General features: G+C 37.6%; 1 protein-coding gene across 2 annotated transcripts in view; it reads left to right on the top strand.

Annotated features, from left to right (window-relative positions):
• The window catches only part of TRAP1 (TNF receptor associated protein 1), an 84,329-nt gene extending 66,464 nt beyond the window's left edge, over positions 1 to 17,865 (top strand). For both annotated transcript variants that reach the window (XM_072603235.1, XM_072603241.1), the window contains exons 7-18: positions 365 to 474; positions 1,421 to 1,494; positions 5,237 to 5,392; positions 6,421 to 6,541; positions 7,107 to 7,176; positions 8,684 to 8,831; positions 10,039 to 10,224; positions 11,362 to 11,500; positions 12,197 to 12,282; positions 13,922 to 14,067; positions 16,911 to 16,983; positions 17,464 to 17,865. In XM_072603235.1, the coding sequence (XP_072459336.1) occupies positions 365 to 474; positions 1,421 to 1,494; positions 5,237 to 5,392; positions 6,421 to 6,541; positions 7,107 to 7,176; positions 8,684 to 8,831; positions 10,039 to 10,224; positions 11,362 to 11,500; positions 12,197 to 12,282; positions 13,922 to 14,067; positions 16,911 to 16,983; positions 17,464 to 17,565 (1,411 nt within the window). In that variant the 3' untranslated portion in view covers positions 17,566 to 17,865. The remainder of the gene's footprint in view (positions 1 to 364; positions 475 to 1,420; positions 1,495 to 5,236; positions 5,393 to 6,420; positions 6,542 to 7,106; positions 7,177 to 8,683; positions 8,832 to 10,038; positions 10,225 to 11,361; positions 11,501 to 12,196; positions 12,283 to 13,921; positions 14,068 to 16,910; positions 16,984 to 17,463) is intronic.
• Positions 17,866 to 18,540: the final 675 nt, after the last annotated feature.

The raw sequence follows: 18,540 nt of genomic DNA, 5'->3' as shown, positions 1-18,540 counted from the left end.
ACAGAATAGTAAATCAGGGCTGGGATAAAGGAAGTGATTAGCTTCACACACACTCTCCCAGCTGTTAGAGGACAGAGCCAGGACTTCAGGCACCAGGTGGGATGAATGCTCTTAAGAGGCAGCATGCTTGCTGGTACTCTGTAGTCTTCATGAAATGGAACCTGTCATCTTGGTTACGATAAAGTGTATAGGAGAAACAGCTGTAGTCAAACAAATAGCTATCATTATTCCTTTGACCACTTAGGATCTGTGCTTAGTTTTTGTTTAGCCTTTGAAAATGTCCTAAGGTGAAATAAGATATTTTCTGTTGTAAGATTTATTCGTACTTATGTGGCATTATTTTTTCCCCTTCCTTTCCTCCTAGCTCTGGAGTATTTGAAATTGCAGAAGCTTCAGGTGTTAGAACTGGAACCAAAATAATCATCCACCTTAAATCAGACTGCAGAGAGTTTGCCAATGAAGACCGAGTACGAGGTAAGGAGAGAAGGAAGGACCCTTTGCCCTTTGACAGGCTTCTGGCTCTGCAACCTAGACCTGGTCTATGAGCAGTGAACAGCTGAATCTCAAAATCTGCCTCTCCCTAGGTCTCCACTTTGTACTGTAGTTCCACAGAAACATGGAGTGGGGCATGAGTGAGGAGTAGTGGTGCTTTCCTATGTGGGACTGTTGATGAAAATCACAGCTGCCCTTTTGACAGGTAGCATAAGGGGAAAAGGTACAGGCAGGGATCCATAACAGCATATGTTATTGTATGTATGAATGAAGAATGTAAGAATGTATTGTATGTATATATGAAGAGGAAAATCCTCCTGAATGGGTTGGTATTAAAATAATCATAATGTCGTAAAAGTTTACATCTGTGTTTTGCAGTTTAAAAATAATTTTTTCTCATCATAATAAAGTGGTGGAGCAGGGATTCAAAGTCAAGTCTTCTGATTTCAAGGCCACAGCCCTTTTTGCCACACTGCCCTGTGTCTAAGACAGCTTTCTGGCTAGTTGCAGGCTTATCATTTGGTCAGAGTTCTCAGTTAGACCTTGTAAAAAGAGAAAGATTGTTTGGAAGCAGAGGAATTTTTACTCAACTCATTTCCTTTCCAGATTTCTGTATTCAGTACATCTTAGTATTTTGAAATAATTCCGTTTGGAATCTTCCTGCCCAGCCAGTTGTTTCTTTCTACTCTGGCCCATCACAGATGACACAGTCAGCGTGTCCTCTAAATCCACTTATCTGAATCCTTCATAAGATCCAGTTTCTTTTCTACAGATTTAGATTACAACCCATGAATTGCTGTGGCCAACATTCTGGTCATGAATGTTTTTACTTTTAGCTGGCTAATTCACTCAGCAGAGTCTAGAACTTGTTTTCTTACTCTCAGTTTTAATCATTAATATAATGCTTTTATTTTATTTTTTTTTCCAGAGATAGTAACAAAGTACAGTAACTTTGTTAGCTTTCCCCTTTACCTAAATGGAAAACGCATCAATACTTTACAGGTAAGACTTGGTCAAGTATCCCAAAAGGATATTCTGTATGTAGTCTTGGGAACAAATGGCCAGCAGAGAGGAGCAATGAAAGTTGCTAGTATCAGAAACATTGAGTGCAGAAGCCAGTTCAACTCTCACCTACACAGAAATCCTTCAGAATCCTCACTAAATGGTTATATCATCTTCACTTGAAGACAAAAATCAGCATTCAGTCCATCAATAAGTACTTACTAAATGCTTAGTATGTGTTATTGATGATACAAAGTGCAAGGGAAAAATAAAGCAAAAATGGTGCAAGGGGTATACATTCTAATTCAGGGTGAGGTAGAAGAACACATGTAAGTCAGAACATACGAGAAAGAATTGGTGGAATGTAACCATATAGAGGATGTTGCGGGGGAAAAAGGGACAAGAAAGGTATCCTAGGCAAGCTGGTTTGAGCTGAATGTTAAAGCAAACCAAGGGTTCTAAGCCCCAGAAATTGGGAATTAGAATATTCCCAGTCTGAGTAACAGCTGGTGCAGAGGTCTGAAGGTGAGAGATGCAGCGTCCTGTTTGGGGAGCAACAGATATCCTCTAGAGCCAAATTCTAGAGTATCTTAAGGGGAGTAGACTGTAAGATTAGATAGGAAGTAATAAGGTTGTAAAGCACTTTAATTGATAAAAAAAACTCTAATCCTAGAGGTAATAGGGAACCACTGGAGTTGATTGAATACAAGAGTTCTATGGTTAGATATAACCTTTAAGAAAATCATTTTGGTAGCTCTGTGGAGAACAGATTGGAGTGGGGAGAGATTTGAGGTGTGGAGAGTTCCATTGGGAGGCTGTTGCTGTAGTCTAGGCAAAAAGTGAATGGAGCCCAAACTAGCATGTGGCTTTGTGAGTAGATTGAAAGGGATGTATGTAAGAGATCATAGAGACAGAAATTACATATTTTGGCAACTGATTGGATCTGTGTAGTAAAGAAGAAAGAGGAATAAAGAATGATGCCAAGCTTGCAAACCTGGATGACTAGAAATAGAGGAGAGAAAGTAGATGCACCCAATGTAGATGATTTTTTAAAGAGTAGCTGAGAAGGTGAAGAAAACTATAGGTTGAAAGATGGAAGAGTATGACACAATCTAGTGAGGCTTGTTTTTTTTAAATGGTGTTAGATGGCCACATTTGTAGGCAACGGTGAAGGAACTAGTAGAAGAGGGAGTGATTGAAGAATGGGAGGGCAAGGTAGGATGGCAAACACAGTTCTGGAGAAGTTGGGAATAATTCAAGGTTGGGGTTTAGCAAATTATGATCAGTGATAGGCTTTATTTTTTATAGTATTTTTTTTCCTAATTATATGTTAAACCAATTTTAAAATTCATTTAAAAAAAATTTTGAGTTACAGATTTTTCCTTCTTTCTCTCATATCTCTCTCCCTAAGACAGTAAGCAGTTTGATACAGATTTTATATGTGCAATAACGTAAAACCTGGTTCCATGTTATTCATGTTGTAAAAGAAGAAATAGACCAAAAAAACAAACCAACAAACCCAAAGAAAGTGAAAAATAGTATGCCAATCTGCATTCAGACTCCATCAATTCTTTCTTTGAATGTGGATAGTGTTTTTCATCATGAGTCCTTTGGAATTGTCTTGGATTGTTGTATTGCTGAGGATAGCTAAGTTGATCATTAGTTCACGAAGTCCAGGTTTTTCTGAAATCTGTCTGCTCATCATTTCTTATAGCTCAGTAGTGTTCTGTTACCTTCATATATCACAAATTCCCCAGTTGATGGACATCCCCTCATTTTCCAATTCTTTGCCACCACAGAAAGAGTTGCTATGCTTTTGTACAAATAGATTCTCTCTCTCTCTCTCTCTCTCTCTCTCTCTCTCTCTCTCTCTCTCTCTCTCTCTCTCTCTCTCTCTCTGTGTCTCTCTCTGTCTCTCTCTCTCTCTCTCTCTCTTTCTTTTCTCTCTTACAGGATATAGATCTAGTAGTAGTGTTGCTGGATCAAAGGGTATTTTGATCACATCTTTATTACCCTTTCAGCATAGTTCCAAATTGCTCTCCACAGTGGTTGATCAGTAGTGATACACATCAAAAGACAAACAGAGGAGTTTTTATTTGATTTTAGAGGCAATAGGGAGCCATTGCAGTTTATTGAGTAGGGAAGGGATATAAGCAGACATGTACTTAAAGAAAATCATTGCCTGGCATCTGTGTGTGTGATGGTTTGCAGTGAAGAGAGACTTTAGGCAAGGATACATTTAGGGAATCATTGCAATAGTCTAGGCAAATGATAAGGATCTAAAGTAAATAAGGTGGCAGCCAGTTATGTGAATAATTGAATGCAGGAGGTGTTGTGGAGATAGAAAGTGAGATTTGATAACTGATTGGAGGCATGAAATTCACTATTGATAAATATAAATTTAATATGAATTTCAAAAATGGCAAGCCACTGGAATTTTTTGAGAAGAGAAGTGATGTGATCAGATTTGCACTTAATCATTCTTCAGTTCAATAAAACTGGCCTCTCTGTTTTTATCTCAGTGTCTTTGCTGTGGTCTTTCCCTGTGCCTAAAATACATCTCCTTATTTCCTAATCCCTTTCTTTCATTGAGACAGCTCCAGCACCACCTTCTACCCGAAGCCTTTCTGCATTCCCCCAAAGACTAACGTCCTCCTTCCCTAACCTCCTTGTATTTAACCTTTTATTTTGTATTCAGTCTGTACATGCTTATTACATAAGTTTTTTTGGTCATTGTATGCCTAATACTTTGCATAGTGCCTGGCAAATATTTATTGATTGATGTTCTTAGATTTGGCCCACCATTCTAGATTCTTGTCTTTTAAGATCCACACTATGTGTTAGCTGTCCCTAGCAGCTTTGTGTTGTCTGCAGATTTGGTAAGCGTGGTTTTTTTGCATTCCCAGTGCTTGGCAAATGGACCTTCAGAGGTCATTCAATCCCATTCCCTCATTTTGTAGATGATGAAGCCTGTGCCCAAGGAGATGTGGGTCTTACCTGAGGTCACACAAGTAGTATGCATCAGAGGCAAGATTTTGGTCTAGATCTTCTGATTATACAGTGTTCTTTCCACTGTACTATGACACTTGATTGATCCTATACCTTTAAGTCATGATATTTTTTTAAAAGTTGGCATAAGGTGAAGGACAGATCCCTACAGACCTTCCTACAAGTTAACATTGACACATAAATGATTTCTTGGAGTCACTCATCTTTATTGAAATAGTTTTTTTAAACATTTCTTTAAATGGTAGTTTATTATGAACCACATCCCTCTAGCCAAGTTTTTGCTTTGCATGTATAATATCTCAGTCTTATTTCTTTCATCAGTCTGAGGTTCTTGAGGCAAGATACTTATTCCCAAAGTTATATATTATTCTCATTTTCTTCCCATTTCTATAAGAATCTTTCATGAATATTTTTATAACACTTCCAAAAGTAGTACATAGTTAGGCTGGAGAATGAAGACAGTTGCTTCAGAGTTTTTTTCATACCTACCCATAAACAGCCAATCTATTTTATACACCTTCTATAGGAGCTTGGAGAAAGAATCAGTTCTCCTAATTGATTTGCTAAGTCTAATACTATAAGATATCCAGCCTTCAGCACTGTTTTGTTGACTGGAGCTAACATTATGGATGTTGATTCACTAAAAAATTAATTTAGACATGCTTGTCTACATTTACTTGATGGGAAGAAGCATTATAAATGGATTGCTTTTCAAGTTTATCTCTTTTTGCAGGCACTTTGGACGATGGACTCTAAAGACATTAGTGAATGGCAGCATGAGGAATTCTACCGCTACATTGCTCAAGCTTATGATAAGCCCCGTTATATTCTCCACTACAAGACTGATGCACCACTTAACATACGGAGTATTTTCTATGTGCCAGAATCAGTGAGATGCTCATACTCTGATTTTTGGTCTTAGGGGATGTGGTGAGACTATAGAATGGAAACTAATGCATAATGTTTTCCTTACTTAAGGAATAGACTTCCTATGGTTGCTTTCAATATTGAAGCTGTGACTAAATGGAATAACAAGGACAAAAGAAGTTAAAATATTTCCTAGCAGTGGCAGCACCTTAGCTCCTTTGTCAGATTATAACATAGATAATTCCATATCCACACATAGAACCTAGGAGTTATATCTAAAAGAAAAATAGGTTTGTGGACAGCAGAACAAATAGATAGTGAAAAGAGAGAGGGCAGGGTGGGAATGGAGTGTAAAAAGACTGAGTAATTTTCATTCCAAAAACATCAATTCTGTTGGCTAAATACCATTAAATACTGTTAAAGATGCCTTTTATTATTATGATGTCTTAGTTCACTTTTAAAAATAAAAATTCCCAAGAGATTTTTAATTTTAGTTAACATTTAGCAGGAGATATTTCATAGCCTTCTGAATGGGACCCTGTATTGAATGGTGGTGAGTGTATGGCAGGAAAGGAGAAAAGAGGAAGTGGGAGGAACGAATAGCTTCCTTCACAGTTTTGTCTGGGCCTGGTCCTGAATACCTAGTCTTATTTTATACCATCTCTATTTCTGGTTAAAATCAATATCTTGATTACTCCCGTTGGCTTTTTTAAAAATAGATTTTTATTGATATGTTTTATTTTTACATCATCTTGATTTCCCTCTGCGTCTTTCCCCCATTCCCTTCCAGAGCCATTCCTTATAACAAATAGTTGTCTTGGAAAAAGGAAAAAAATCAACAAAACTACTCATTGTATTGAAAAAATAGGGCATAGTTGATGTTCTCCACCTGCCAAACTCCTCACCAACCCACCAGGAAGTGCCTTCTTATTTCATTTGTCTTTTTGGGGGTCAAACTTGTTCTTTGTAATTTTGCAAGATTCATCTTTAATTGTTTGTAGTTCTTTTCCATTTCCTTTGAAACTTTTAATATTCTTTCTTCTTCTACAGAAGCCATCCATGTTTGATGTCAGTCGGGAGCTAGGCTTCAGTGTTGCACTCTATAGCCGCAAAGTTCTGATCCAGACTAAAGCTTCGGACATCCTGCCCAAGTGGCTGCGTTTCCTGCGAGGTGTGAGGGCTAGACTTCTTTGCTTCCATCCTCAGAAATAGTGGAACTTGGCCACATGTGTAAATGATACCTAGTGCCAAAGGTCTTTGCTGAAATTACCCTCAGAAAATTTCTTTTAAAAAACAATTCAGCCAGTCTTTGTGTTTGAGACCATTTTAATTGTACATTCAATCAGGGTAAATGACTACATACACTAGCTTCAGGAAGATCTCTACCTTCTCTAGTGTGCCAAATCTCTATTTTTTGTTTTTAGCTGTATGCTTTAATCTTAAAAAAACCACAAAAAGTGTGTTTGGAAGAACAGTCAGAAAAATTGTCTCCTATTGTCTTTTCTTCTCTTTCACTTCCCCACCACCCACAACTGAGCTGAGCTCATTTTCAGTATTAGCTGGAAAAATGAAGGGGATGGGATTAAAGAGTACTGTTAAGTGATAAATTAGACTCACATACAGAGAGAACATGTGGACACCAGTAAGAGTAATTGATAGATGAATGTGAACAAAGAACTTGTGGCTCAGAGACAGACCTCTGAGAGAGTTAACTTTTTTTTTTTTTTTAATACAAGGTGTTGTGGACAGTGAGGATATTCCCTTGAATCTCAGCCGGGAGCTTCTTCAAGAAAGTGCCCTCATCCGGTAAGCACATGTGTTAGAGGAGGAAATACTGCATTTAAACATGAGGGATCTAAGCCAGTGTTTTTGTCTTGTTACCAAATTCCAAGTTATCAGCTGAGAAAGTAAGAACTCTGGAAATACAGATGTTTAGATGTCACATTCTCAAATCACGAAATTCAAATTCATCACCATCACCTTTTCATCCCAAAACTCTGTGACTATATCAGGTTGGCCTGGTCCTTTGAAGAAAAATGTCAGACAAGTTTACTCACTCTGAAGTGAATCTTTTCACCTTCCTGTTGTCACCAGTAGTAGGGAAGATCTTAGGTCCAAAATGCAAGGGGAGCTGTGAAAGTTTGGTTAATGTTGTGATTTTGGACCAGTATGACTCGTTGGGAAGGCAGTGAGGAATTAGAGTGTGGAAAGCTTCATGTAGATTGACAGCCCTGAGAATTGTTGTGGGGCCGGGCAGAATGTTGCATCCTTTAGTCTCTTGTTTCCAAAAGCCTTGCCTCTTAGTAAAATATAAGGGGGGAAATGGGGAAGATAAATAGTGTGACAGATAGCCAAGGTGGACAGAACCTTTCATTTCTTCAGCTCATTTTTTTTTCCTTTTATATTTTTTGTTTTTAATTTTGTTGATCCATATTGTTTTTAGTAAAACAGACTTTGCCAGTAAATGCCTAAAAAGTCAGTTTTTGTAACAGAAAGAAGGGATGCTGCTTTTGACTTTGACAATGTTACTAACATTAAATATTGAGTGGACCAGTGTTTTATTATCTCTGCAAATTGATTTTATTTATAAAATTGTTATATATTGTTCTTTTGTTTTTCTTTTTTTGTGGTACATCACTTCATACAAGTCTTCCATGTTTTTCTAAATTATTCACATTGATCATTTCTATAGTACGTTAATATTTCATTACATATATGTACCATTGTATTTTCATCTACTCACAATTGTTTAGTATATGTATTTTTTAATTCCAACTTTTTACTGTCACAGATAATGCTGTTAGGGACATTTTGTACATTTGCATCTTCTCTTGCTGTGATTTCTTGGGATATTTTCCTTTAGTGAAAGCTTTAGGTCAAAGACTATGAACAGTTTGGCAGGTTTTGTTGCACAGTTACAGATTGTTTTCCATAACTGTGAGACCATTTCAGAGCTTAATCATCAGTGAAGTAGTATTCCTCTCTTGCCATGGCATTGCCAATGAGTTTTTCCATTTTTTTTAGCATCTTTGCTGGTTTGGTAGATGTCAGGTAAATCCTTTCAAGATTGTGTTAATTTGCATGTCTCTGGTTATTAGTTATCTTTAGCATTTCTTTCTGTTGATTATTCATAATTTAATCTTAGCAATTTGTTCATTAAATGTGTGCTCTGTGTACAGAGCATTGCGTTAGTTGTTGGAGATGCAGGGGTGAAAAATGTTCTAACCTCTGCTCTCAAAGAATTGGATGCTTCAGTAGGGAAATGTTTGAAATTAATGTTATGATAATTTTTAAAAAAAATTTTGTTCTGCAGAAAACTCAGAGATGTTTTACAACAGAGGCTGATAAAATTTTTCATTGACCAGAGCAAAAAAGACCCTGAGAAGTATGCCAAGTTCTTTGAAGATTATGGGTTGTTTATGAGGGAGGGAATTGTCACTATTGCTGAACAGGAAGTCAAGGTAAGAGCTTTGTGTTTTTAGGCTTCCTTTTTTGCTGCATTAGATTATGAGGCATCATTGATGGGGAAGAAATATGAAGGAATCATTACTAGAGATGAAGAACTCCAGACTGGATTATAAGGCAGTGATTTTCATTTTTTCATTTACCCCTGTATTTAAAAATCTGACATCCCATCCACCTCCTCCATAATGTCATTGGAAAAACCCTCCCAACTTATTAGAAGGAATAGTTCTAATCAAGCTGTATTTTTTAGGCCTCTTTAGTAATATTACCACCAAACTCCTCTAGAGAGATCAGTCTAGCAAGGAGTTTATTATGCGCCTACTCTGGTGCATAATAAACACAATCACACAACTTTACGGACTTTGGTCATATTGAATGAGTTGTAAACTAAAATTTTTATACCTTCTCCATTTCCTTGAATGTAGATCTTTCCCCTTCCTATCTCCTTCACTTGCCTCCTTCCTACTCCCCACAAGAGATCTCTTGAAAGGAGGAGAAATGATAGTGATTGAAAAAGGTTTTATTTATCCTAAGACTTGTTTTAAAACAGTCCTTTCAGTTCAGATAAAGAGGCTTCATTTGTTTTTTATTGTCAATGCTCCTTGTCTCTATGATTTTTTTTTTTTAACTGCCATCTTGTCTTCTAAACCTAGGAGCTGACTTCATGTCAGATCAGTCTTTATTTTATGGTGTATATATTGGTTACAGGGTCCTATAGCACCCATGATAGACCCAAAGAGGTCATGGAAACATCCTAACAACAGGCTGTCCTGTCATTATCTTATTCTCATTAATAAGAAACCTCAGACCTAACACAGAAGATTACTGAAACTACCCTCTCTGTTACATCCCAAGTTTCATTAGATACCTGTCTCATAATATTTGAGCTAGAATGAACCCTAGCAGTCCTTTGGTTTAACTACCCTATTTCATATGAGGAAACAGACCATGTGGTTAAGTATTTGTCCAGAATTTAGTGGTTGAAAACTCAGATTTTCTACTTACCAGAAAGTACTTTTTACACTGTGGAAAAATATTTATGCCTTGAGATGAAGGTGGGAGGTTGAGGGATGCTATGCTTAGGGAGAAATGCTGTATGAGAATGGAGCATACTAGAGCAAAATATCCCTTAGTCCTCTGAGAAATCTAGCCCAGTTCATCTTAGAGCTAATCACCAAAATATGTCCTTACTTCCATTGCCAGGAGGACATTGCAAAGCTCTTACGTTATGAATCATCAGCTCTGCCTCCTGGCCAGTTGACCAGCCTTGTGGAATATGCCAGTCGAATGCAGGCTGGTACCAGGAACATCTACTACCTGTGTGCCCCCAACCGACACTTGGCTGAAAGCTCACCATACTATGAGGCCATGAAAAAGAAGAATATGGAGGTAGGTGAATTGTCAGAGTCACGTGGATTCAATTGAATAGCAACTGAGAGATGCCTGCAATTAACCTTATTACAAATATAATTAAAGTCGGCAAGATACAGTTGAATCTAGAATGTGCAGAAAAGTAACTCACTCCGTCACTTAACAACCACTATTACTTGTAAGAGTGGAGCTATATAAGGTACCTTAAATGCAGTTGAGTCCAGCTCCCTCATTTTGCAGATGAGGAAAGTGAGGCACAAAACGATTAAGTGACTCACCCAGAGCATTAATACTAATATGTGTCCGAGGTGTATTCAAACCGACATCTTTTTAATTCCAAGTCCAGTACTTTTCCACCATATCCTGCTGCCTTTCCATGGTCCAGTTTTAATAATTCATCATCTTTGTCTTCCCCAGTACTTTTAGTCACCTTGGCGCTGCCTCATTTTTCTGATTACCTTTGCTCCTCTGTACCTTCTCCCAGGTGTCCAGAGTATAGAGTTACATGAAATTAAGGTTTTTAAAAATGTGTATGTTCTGGGAATATATGTATAGGAATGTGTAGAGAAATGAAATCGTTTCTATATTACAAATAAATTACATATTGTATCTCTTCCTGGGGATATATTTTATACTTTGTAGACTCCAGGTTAATTATCGTTTTGCAGCTCCTGTGTTTGGATGTTGACAGACAGATAAATGAATGATTTATATAAAGGGGTCTGAAGAAGTTCTTGAAAGAGGACTTTGCTTTGGTTAATATCTTATCTTTGCTCATTTAGTCTTCATACAAAGGAAACTATAGTGAAACATTTTAATAGAATTCATGTAGACTTTAAGAAGTAAAAAGTACAAGATGTCACCTGGTCCCTAACTACATCTCTAGGGATAGGAATGTTACATCTAGTTCCAGAATCCTAGTGTCATTCCTAATACCTTAGTAGAGCCAGATGCTTTCCATGTTATAAACCATTTCTAAAAATAATTCCAAACAATCTGCAATTCTCCCCATTATATTATTGCTTCCTCTAACTAGGAAATTTGATGAAATAAAAGAAGCATTTTTTTTTATTCACTATACTCGTTGTTATTCCAACGTCATGAGCGGCTTTTGATAACCTTGGGTGTCTGTAAATGCTGTCTGGCTCTGCACAGGTGCTTTACTGCTATGAGCAGTTTGATGAATTGACCTTACTTCATCTCAGAGAGTTTGACAAAAAGAAGCTGATTTCTGTGGAAACGGATATTGTTGTCGATCACTACAAAGAGGAGAAGTTTGAGGAAGGTTCTCAAGGTGGGTATCTCACACATTTGCAGGTTCCCATTCTCCCTCTAGTGGGTAGTAACATCACAGTACATCTTGCTGTGGCAGCCTGTGCTTCCTAATTACTTCAATGGTGGAGGGGCAGAGGGTGGGTGTTACAGTGAACCATAGATGAGACAGAGAAAGCATCAGACTGGCTGTCGTGCGCAGTTTTTTCATAGGTTTCTTACATATTAGTGAATTTAGCATATTTTAAAAATGTTTCTATATAATCTTCACAGTGGTTATTGAGATAGAAATGGATTGGCTAAATCCATTAATGGCAAATGATTAATCATCAGGAATCTGGAGATTTTTCAGGTAGCCAGGACTTGGTTTCTTGAAAATGATCGTGCTTCCTGGGCTGTTTATTTAAAAAGTAATAATATTTTGGATATTCCAGATAAGATGGTATGGACCCTTTTCAAGATGCTAAGTGACAAGAAAATAAATTTTCTATTTGTCTGCCTGAGTTTTAAACAAAAAAGTCTTACTTAGCCAGTACATTTTTTTCTTTTGTGATCACAGAGACAGTTCAAGTCTAAGACTCATTGATGTTGTGAAGTGAAATTTGTCATTTTGATTTCCTTTGGGAGGCAGTACATGGATATAATCCAAACATACAGGAATTAGTAGGAATTGTCATTTAAAGAGAAAGTTTAGTTTCTAGTTTTCTTTCTGTTCTAGCTACTGAACGTCTTTCAGAGAAAGAGACAGAGGATCTAACAGCCTGGATAAGAAATGCACTGGGTACTCGAGTCACCAGTGTCAAGGTGAGGCTGCCCTTGGTATCTAAGGCTGAAGGTACAAAACCAAAATATGATGAATAGTGCTTAGACACAGACTTAGTGAATGTGTGTGTCTGTATGTTCATGGTACTATGCCCTGTTTCTATTTGGGAAAAGTTAAAAAGGCTTCCCTCTCAGTTCATATACTAAAACAAATAAAAAAACAAAATTGACATAGCCAAGCACACTGAATACACAGTGAGACAGTCATGTGCAGATTGCAGCAAATAGTTAGCTGTTCACAGAACATTTAATTTTGTCTCATATTGTGTCTCAAGTTATGTATGATTGTCCTCAAAGGAAAGGGAATGAATAAGCTTGGATCTTTACCTTTTCTTCCTATTAGTGGAAAAAAGCTCTGTAGAGAAGGTGGGAATCTAAGCAGACCAATAAAGTGGGAGAGTAAGAATTCTTGGGGGACCATGAAAAATGATGAAAAAAGAATCTTGTTAACTTACGACATTTGAGTTCCAACTCTTCACAGAACACTAAATGAGGAATGTTGCATGGGCTCTTATGGGAAGATGGAGAAGAATTAAGATATAAACCCTGTTCTTCAGAAGCTTAAAACTGGAGAATCTTACTGGAAATACAGAACTTAATAAACACAGGAATCTATATAGAGTGGGACCAATTGAAGGCATAATTAAGTGTTGAAGGGTTGTAGAAGAAAGTGAAGGTAGAATCCAAATGAAGTCTGTATGGAGCCAGGTTTTGGAGAATGAAAATGGATTGATCAGTGAGTGTGGGGACCTTCTTTGCAGAAACAATGACAGAAACAAAGGCATGCAGATGAAAACATCAGGCTTGTTGGAGAAGATAATTAAATTAACTTCTTAAGTTGTATCTCTTAAGTAAATTAAGGACAAGTGAAATTTGTAGAATAGGCGAAGAGTACCAGAGTTTGGTGAAGAACCTTGAATACTGGAATGATTTTGGATATGATATGATGGTGGCCATAATAGTACATTATGCATTCTTGAACATGGAATGCATATGATGAAAATGGGGCTTGATTATTTAAGCAATCACGTAAGATTATTCTACCAGATGTGTTTAGCATGAGATAATGAAAAAGAATTTAAGACAAAGGAATCAAATAAAAGACTGTTGCAACCACCAGTGCAAGGTAATAGAAGCCCATTGAGACTGAGAGCTGTAGAAAAGAAAATATTGCAGAGTCCAGAGACCTTGGTGCTGGACTACTTCTGTTGAAGAGTGGGAGGATGAGAGAGTATGACTGAAGAGGGTTTAGAATGACTTAACTTTGTACTTGGGGAAATCAGAGGAATGGTTGAACCATGGAACAATGAAGAGGGGAATAATTCCCAATCAGAATCTTGTAACGGTATCTCCCTCCTAGCACACATGGACTTCCCTAAACATGTGCCTCTTCTCATAAGGATAACTGCTCAGGTTTTCAATTGTTGGCCTTATAATTGGTGATTAGTTGAGATGGAAGCCTTAATTAGAAAAGTAGCTAATTAAGGTCTGTAAAAATATATTGCCTCAGAAGAAGAGTTAATGGTTAATCATGTGTTGTTGTCTAAGAGGAATTTGAACATAGGCCTTATTAAAATTCTGGCATTCCTTTCTGTGCCTTCTCATCATCCTTGGCCTTTAGGTGACCCTTCGCCTGGACACCCACCCTGCCATGATCACTGTGTTGGAGATGGGGGCTGCCAGGCATTTCCTGCGCATGCAGCAGTTGGCCAAAACCAATGAGGAGCGTGCCCAGATTCTGCAGCCTACCCTTGAAATCAATACCAGGTACAGCTGATTATACCTAGGAATTCAGTCATCATCTGAATTCAATCAGAATAATTTTTCCTTTAATATATGAATGAGTCAACTCTCGGGCTAATTCTTAGTTAACAATGTATCTTCCTTTGTACCATGATGATTGTCATATTTGTTAAGAAGAGAGGCTTAAGATTGAGAAGGAGGAGAGGTGAAACACAGGGTCTGAGGTCATTGAGGGGGTGGTATAGATCTAGTAGAGAGGCCCAGTCCAGGGTATACTGCAGCAGCAGTGTGCGCGTTAGTCTTGAGTTTGACCCCGCTGCTTCTTAATAGTGGCGAGGTTGCAGAATTTTAAACTTGACTTTTGTAATCCACAAGGCATAATAATTATTTACTGGCATGTATGAATAGCTAGTATTGCTCAGAGCCCTGGGACAGAGGATAGACAGTAGTATAGAAAATTCTTACAAAAAATTTAATTCTCTGAATAATCAAGGAGTTGGAAATGGAATATATGTTATAAGAGAAATTAATATTTATAATCAAGAGGAAGTCACAGTGACCAGATAAAATATCTTATCCTTGCTCCCCCATTGCCACAGCATAAAAGTATCATCTGCAAGGGTGCAAAGCAGAATGACTTGCCCTGAGTGCGTATATATCAGAAGAAATAGAAACTAATCACTGTATAAAGGACCTCTAGAAAGCTCTGAGGAAATCAGAGCTATTCTCAATGAAATTTTATAGCATATATCCATTAGAACTTCGCTAACTTCTAGGTAATCCAGTTATTTCCTCATAATTTATCTTAATTCTCTCTTGTTGCTAATTTTAAATATTTTTTCATGTTTGATAAATGAAATCTCAAATTGCTCATAATAACTCACTAAGGAAAAATCGCTGAATTAATATGTTTATAATAATTTCCTTTGGATAGTTTCTTTTGGTTTTAGGCGTAAGCAGGGATTAGGACAGAAACAACAGAACTGTCACAGATTGCAGATATGAACATCTCTAGAGTCTGTACAGAGTTTGCCATAGTAAGAGACCAGTTTTCTCAGAAAGCTTTTGAGGGCATGGAAAGGTTTAGTCTTATTTCTTCCCTTAATGAAAGGATATGTTCTCTAAAACTTGGACTCAGTCAAAAGGCTGTACCCAAGGACCTAGAAAGTCACATGTGGCCTCAAGGCTGCAGGCTCTCCATCCCGGAATTAGGATAAAAGATAGACAGTATGTATTGTGAGGCACTAGAATTCTATAACCAGTTAAGTCTTTTTCTCTGGACACAGGAATTGATTTTAGGTATAGTCCTACATAATGAGAAGGTGACAATTTAATGACTTTCCTCCAAAAGCCCCCTTAAAAGTGTGCCGATGGGTTGTTTGATGTGCTTATTAGCAAGGTTGAAGAAACTGTAGATGATAATTTTGGTAATAAAATAATTTTGAGTACTGTACTACAGTTCCATAAATAGATGGATGTATTGAACAAAGATAATAATTCGTTATTTATGGCATTGTTTAAGATGACATGTTAAAAATATTAACATCTACATTCTTACCCCACTTTTATCTATTCAGTTTCTTCTGAGTAAGATGTACCCAAATTCCTGTTTGTTTCCTTGCATTAGGACCTCTAGCTAATCTTTCTTGTTGTCTGAGCTTTGACCATCTGTGTCTAGACAAAGTGGATTCAAGGTCTTGAATTTTACTTCTGGTTCCTTTTCTTGAATTTTGTGTCTCATGAACTTCCTATATTCTTCTTTCATTATAGCTACTGTCTACGGTGTCTAACAGAGGATATACATTGGCAGTTTTACCCCTCCCGTCCTTTAATGCCATTTTGATTAGATTTTCATATCTGGCCTTACAAGTGTACATGAGTATTCATATAATGTGGTGTATAACATGAATAGTGCTGAGGAAGGACTTTCTGTTCCCAAAATAACTTTTTCACTGTCGGTCACAGTGCCTCTCACTACTAGGGATTCAAAATACATTTGGTTTTTGAAGACTTTTCAGTCTTCAGGAATTTTCCACTGAAATGAGAAAAGGCCTCAGAAAGGTAGTATGTCAAAAAGTCAGTTAAAACTTTAGTAGAGGGGATTATTTGGCAACTACCTGACCTCCCCATACTGAGGACAGTTGAAAGAGGTATGGTTTTACTGGGTATCAGGAACAGTAAGAAAGTAGTAAAGACTAAATAATTTTTCCTCTGTCCTGCCTTGATTAGGAGAGGAGTGTAGAACTTAGGGAGGGAGATCCTGACTGAAGTCTTTTCCTATTCTCTAAGGACTGTCTGAGGTAATTGTTTTTCTTGAGTTTACTAATGGAATTTTTTTTTTTTGCTTTTATTTTATATTCTGTCGTTCTTATCATCTCTCATCCAAACACTGCTGGCCATAAAGTACTAGTTCTTTCCATAAAATTCATGAGCTTATAGGTCTAGTCCATCATGCATGTGTTTGCATATTTATCGTTCCTCTCTCTGGAGTATCTCTGCCCATCCGGAAGATTCTGGAAGAAGAAAGTAATGATGGAGCATAAAGCAGTTCACCAAGAACTTCTGAAAATTATTGGAAAATTAACAATCACCTTAATTGACTTGATGTATATAGGTTACTCCACTTTACATCATATATGAAAATCTTTACAAAAAGATTCTTGATTTTATAAAGGAATTATGGTTGGATTAGTTTAAATAATGAACTCCTTTAATACAATTTCTAGAATTCTTTCTGTATGTCCTTGTTTAAAATAAGGTGCACGAGTATCAGGGCAATATGCTCTAGGTGTTTGGGATATAATCCAACACTGCCACAATAGTAGCTGGTCTTGGAAACATTCTTATCCCATTGGCCTACATTGCAGGCATCCTTTGATCAAGAAGCTGAATCAGCTAAGGGAGAGCCAACCTGATCTGGCCCAGCTTCTGATTGATCAGGTGAGTATGAGGATGTCTTTCTCTGGAAGAATAGTCTTCAGTGCCTAGGGTTCTTGCCTATAAGAAAGAAACTCCATTTTACTCCTCTTTTCGTAATCGTTCTGGAGCTTTTCCAGCTTATCGTAGAAATTACACATATCTAAAAGGAAAGCTTATTACGTTCAGGGTGTTACAGCTGCTACTGAGACATTTGTATTTTCCCCTTAAATCCCATTTTGAGTATTGTATCTTTCATCAGTCAAAAGGAAAGTCTGTCTTGATGTGTTTAGTATTTAGTGTCATGCATTGGAATAGAAATGAAAGACACACCTTTGTTGCCCTGCTGGTTCAGAAAAGCCTAACCCACTTTTGCTGACCTCTGAACCAGAGCCCTGGACTCTATAAAGAAAGGTTAGGGATTCCAAGCTTATTGTGGCTTTTTATCTCTTTTTTTCTGCTACACATTGAGGTATATTTCTTCCTTTTCCCCTTGCTTTGCAGATATACGAGAATGCTATGATAGCAGCAGGTCTGAATGATGACCCCAGACCAATGGTGGGCCGTTTGAATGAACTTCTCACCAAAGCTCTTGAAAAACACTGACTGCAGCTGTATTCAATGGACGGAAATCTCTTTCTGGCAAATTCTAATGGTCTTTTAAGGAATTAAATTCGTTTTGAATTTGTGGGGCATCAGAAGATGTGCTCTTACTGTAGAGGGGATGAAGAATGGAAACATGTACGTTTCATAGTCCCTCTGATCTTCTGTAGTAAAACATAACAAGAAATCTTCCTATTACACAAAAGCAAACTTGAACTGTGAAGGACTGGCTTACACAAAGGGAAATATCAGGGATATAAATGTCTTTTGTCTTATTCAAGGAAATTAAACTGTTTTTTAAAACCTCTGTTCTTGTTCTTCTGGAAGGATGAGAGACGAAAATGATATTCTTTTGCTTTGCCCTGAATTAACTTTGATACATGTATATGCTAATACTTATTTGGTACTTACCCGTATAGTTAAGTAGATAGAGATACCAGCAGCTAGGTGGTGTAGTTGATATAGTGTAGCTTGGAGTCAGGAAGACTCATCATCCTAAGTTCAAATCTGGCTTCAGACAGTTAACTAGCTATGTGACCCTGGACAAATCTTTTAACCCTGTTTGCCTCAGTTGCCTCATCGGTAAAATGACCTAGAGAAGGAAATGACAACCCACTCCAATATCTCTGTCAAGGAAACTCCAGATGGGGTCACGAAGAATTGGCCATGAATGAAATGACTGGAGAACAGCACTAAGGTGCAGCCACGGAAGGATATTATAACAGTAGTGATGTCTTCATGCTCAGGTGGTGTTTGTGATTTGCCAGTGGTAGAAAACAGTTCTTAGCTAGAGTATGCCAAAGGGTGTCTGATACCAGTATGCTGAGCCCCTAGAAAGGGCAAGTGGAGGTGGGGTACCAGGCTGCTTTAAGGAGGGACAGACCAACCCAGGTCAGAAACAGAGCAGGTCAGAACTCCCACACCATTTAGTAGTGGGGATCATACCTGTGAGTAGCCATTGTACTTTCAGGCAACCCA

Source organism: Notamacropus eugenii, chromosome 1 (assembly GCF_028372415.1).
Source record: "Notamacropus eugenii isolate mMacEug1 chromosome 1, mMacEug1.pri_v2, whole genome shotgun sequence".
In the NCBI taxonomy this organism is placed as follows: Eukaryota; Metazoa; Chordata; class Mammalia; order Diprotodontia; family Macropodidae; genus Notamacropus; species Notamacropus eugenii.
This window is presented reverse-complemented; position numbering and strand designations above follow the sequence as displayed.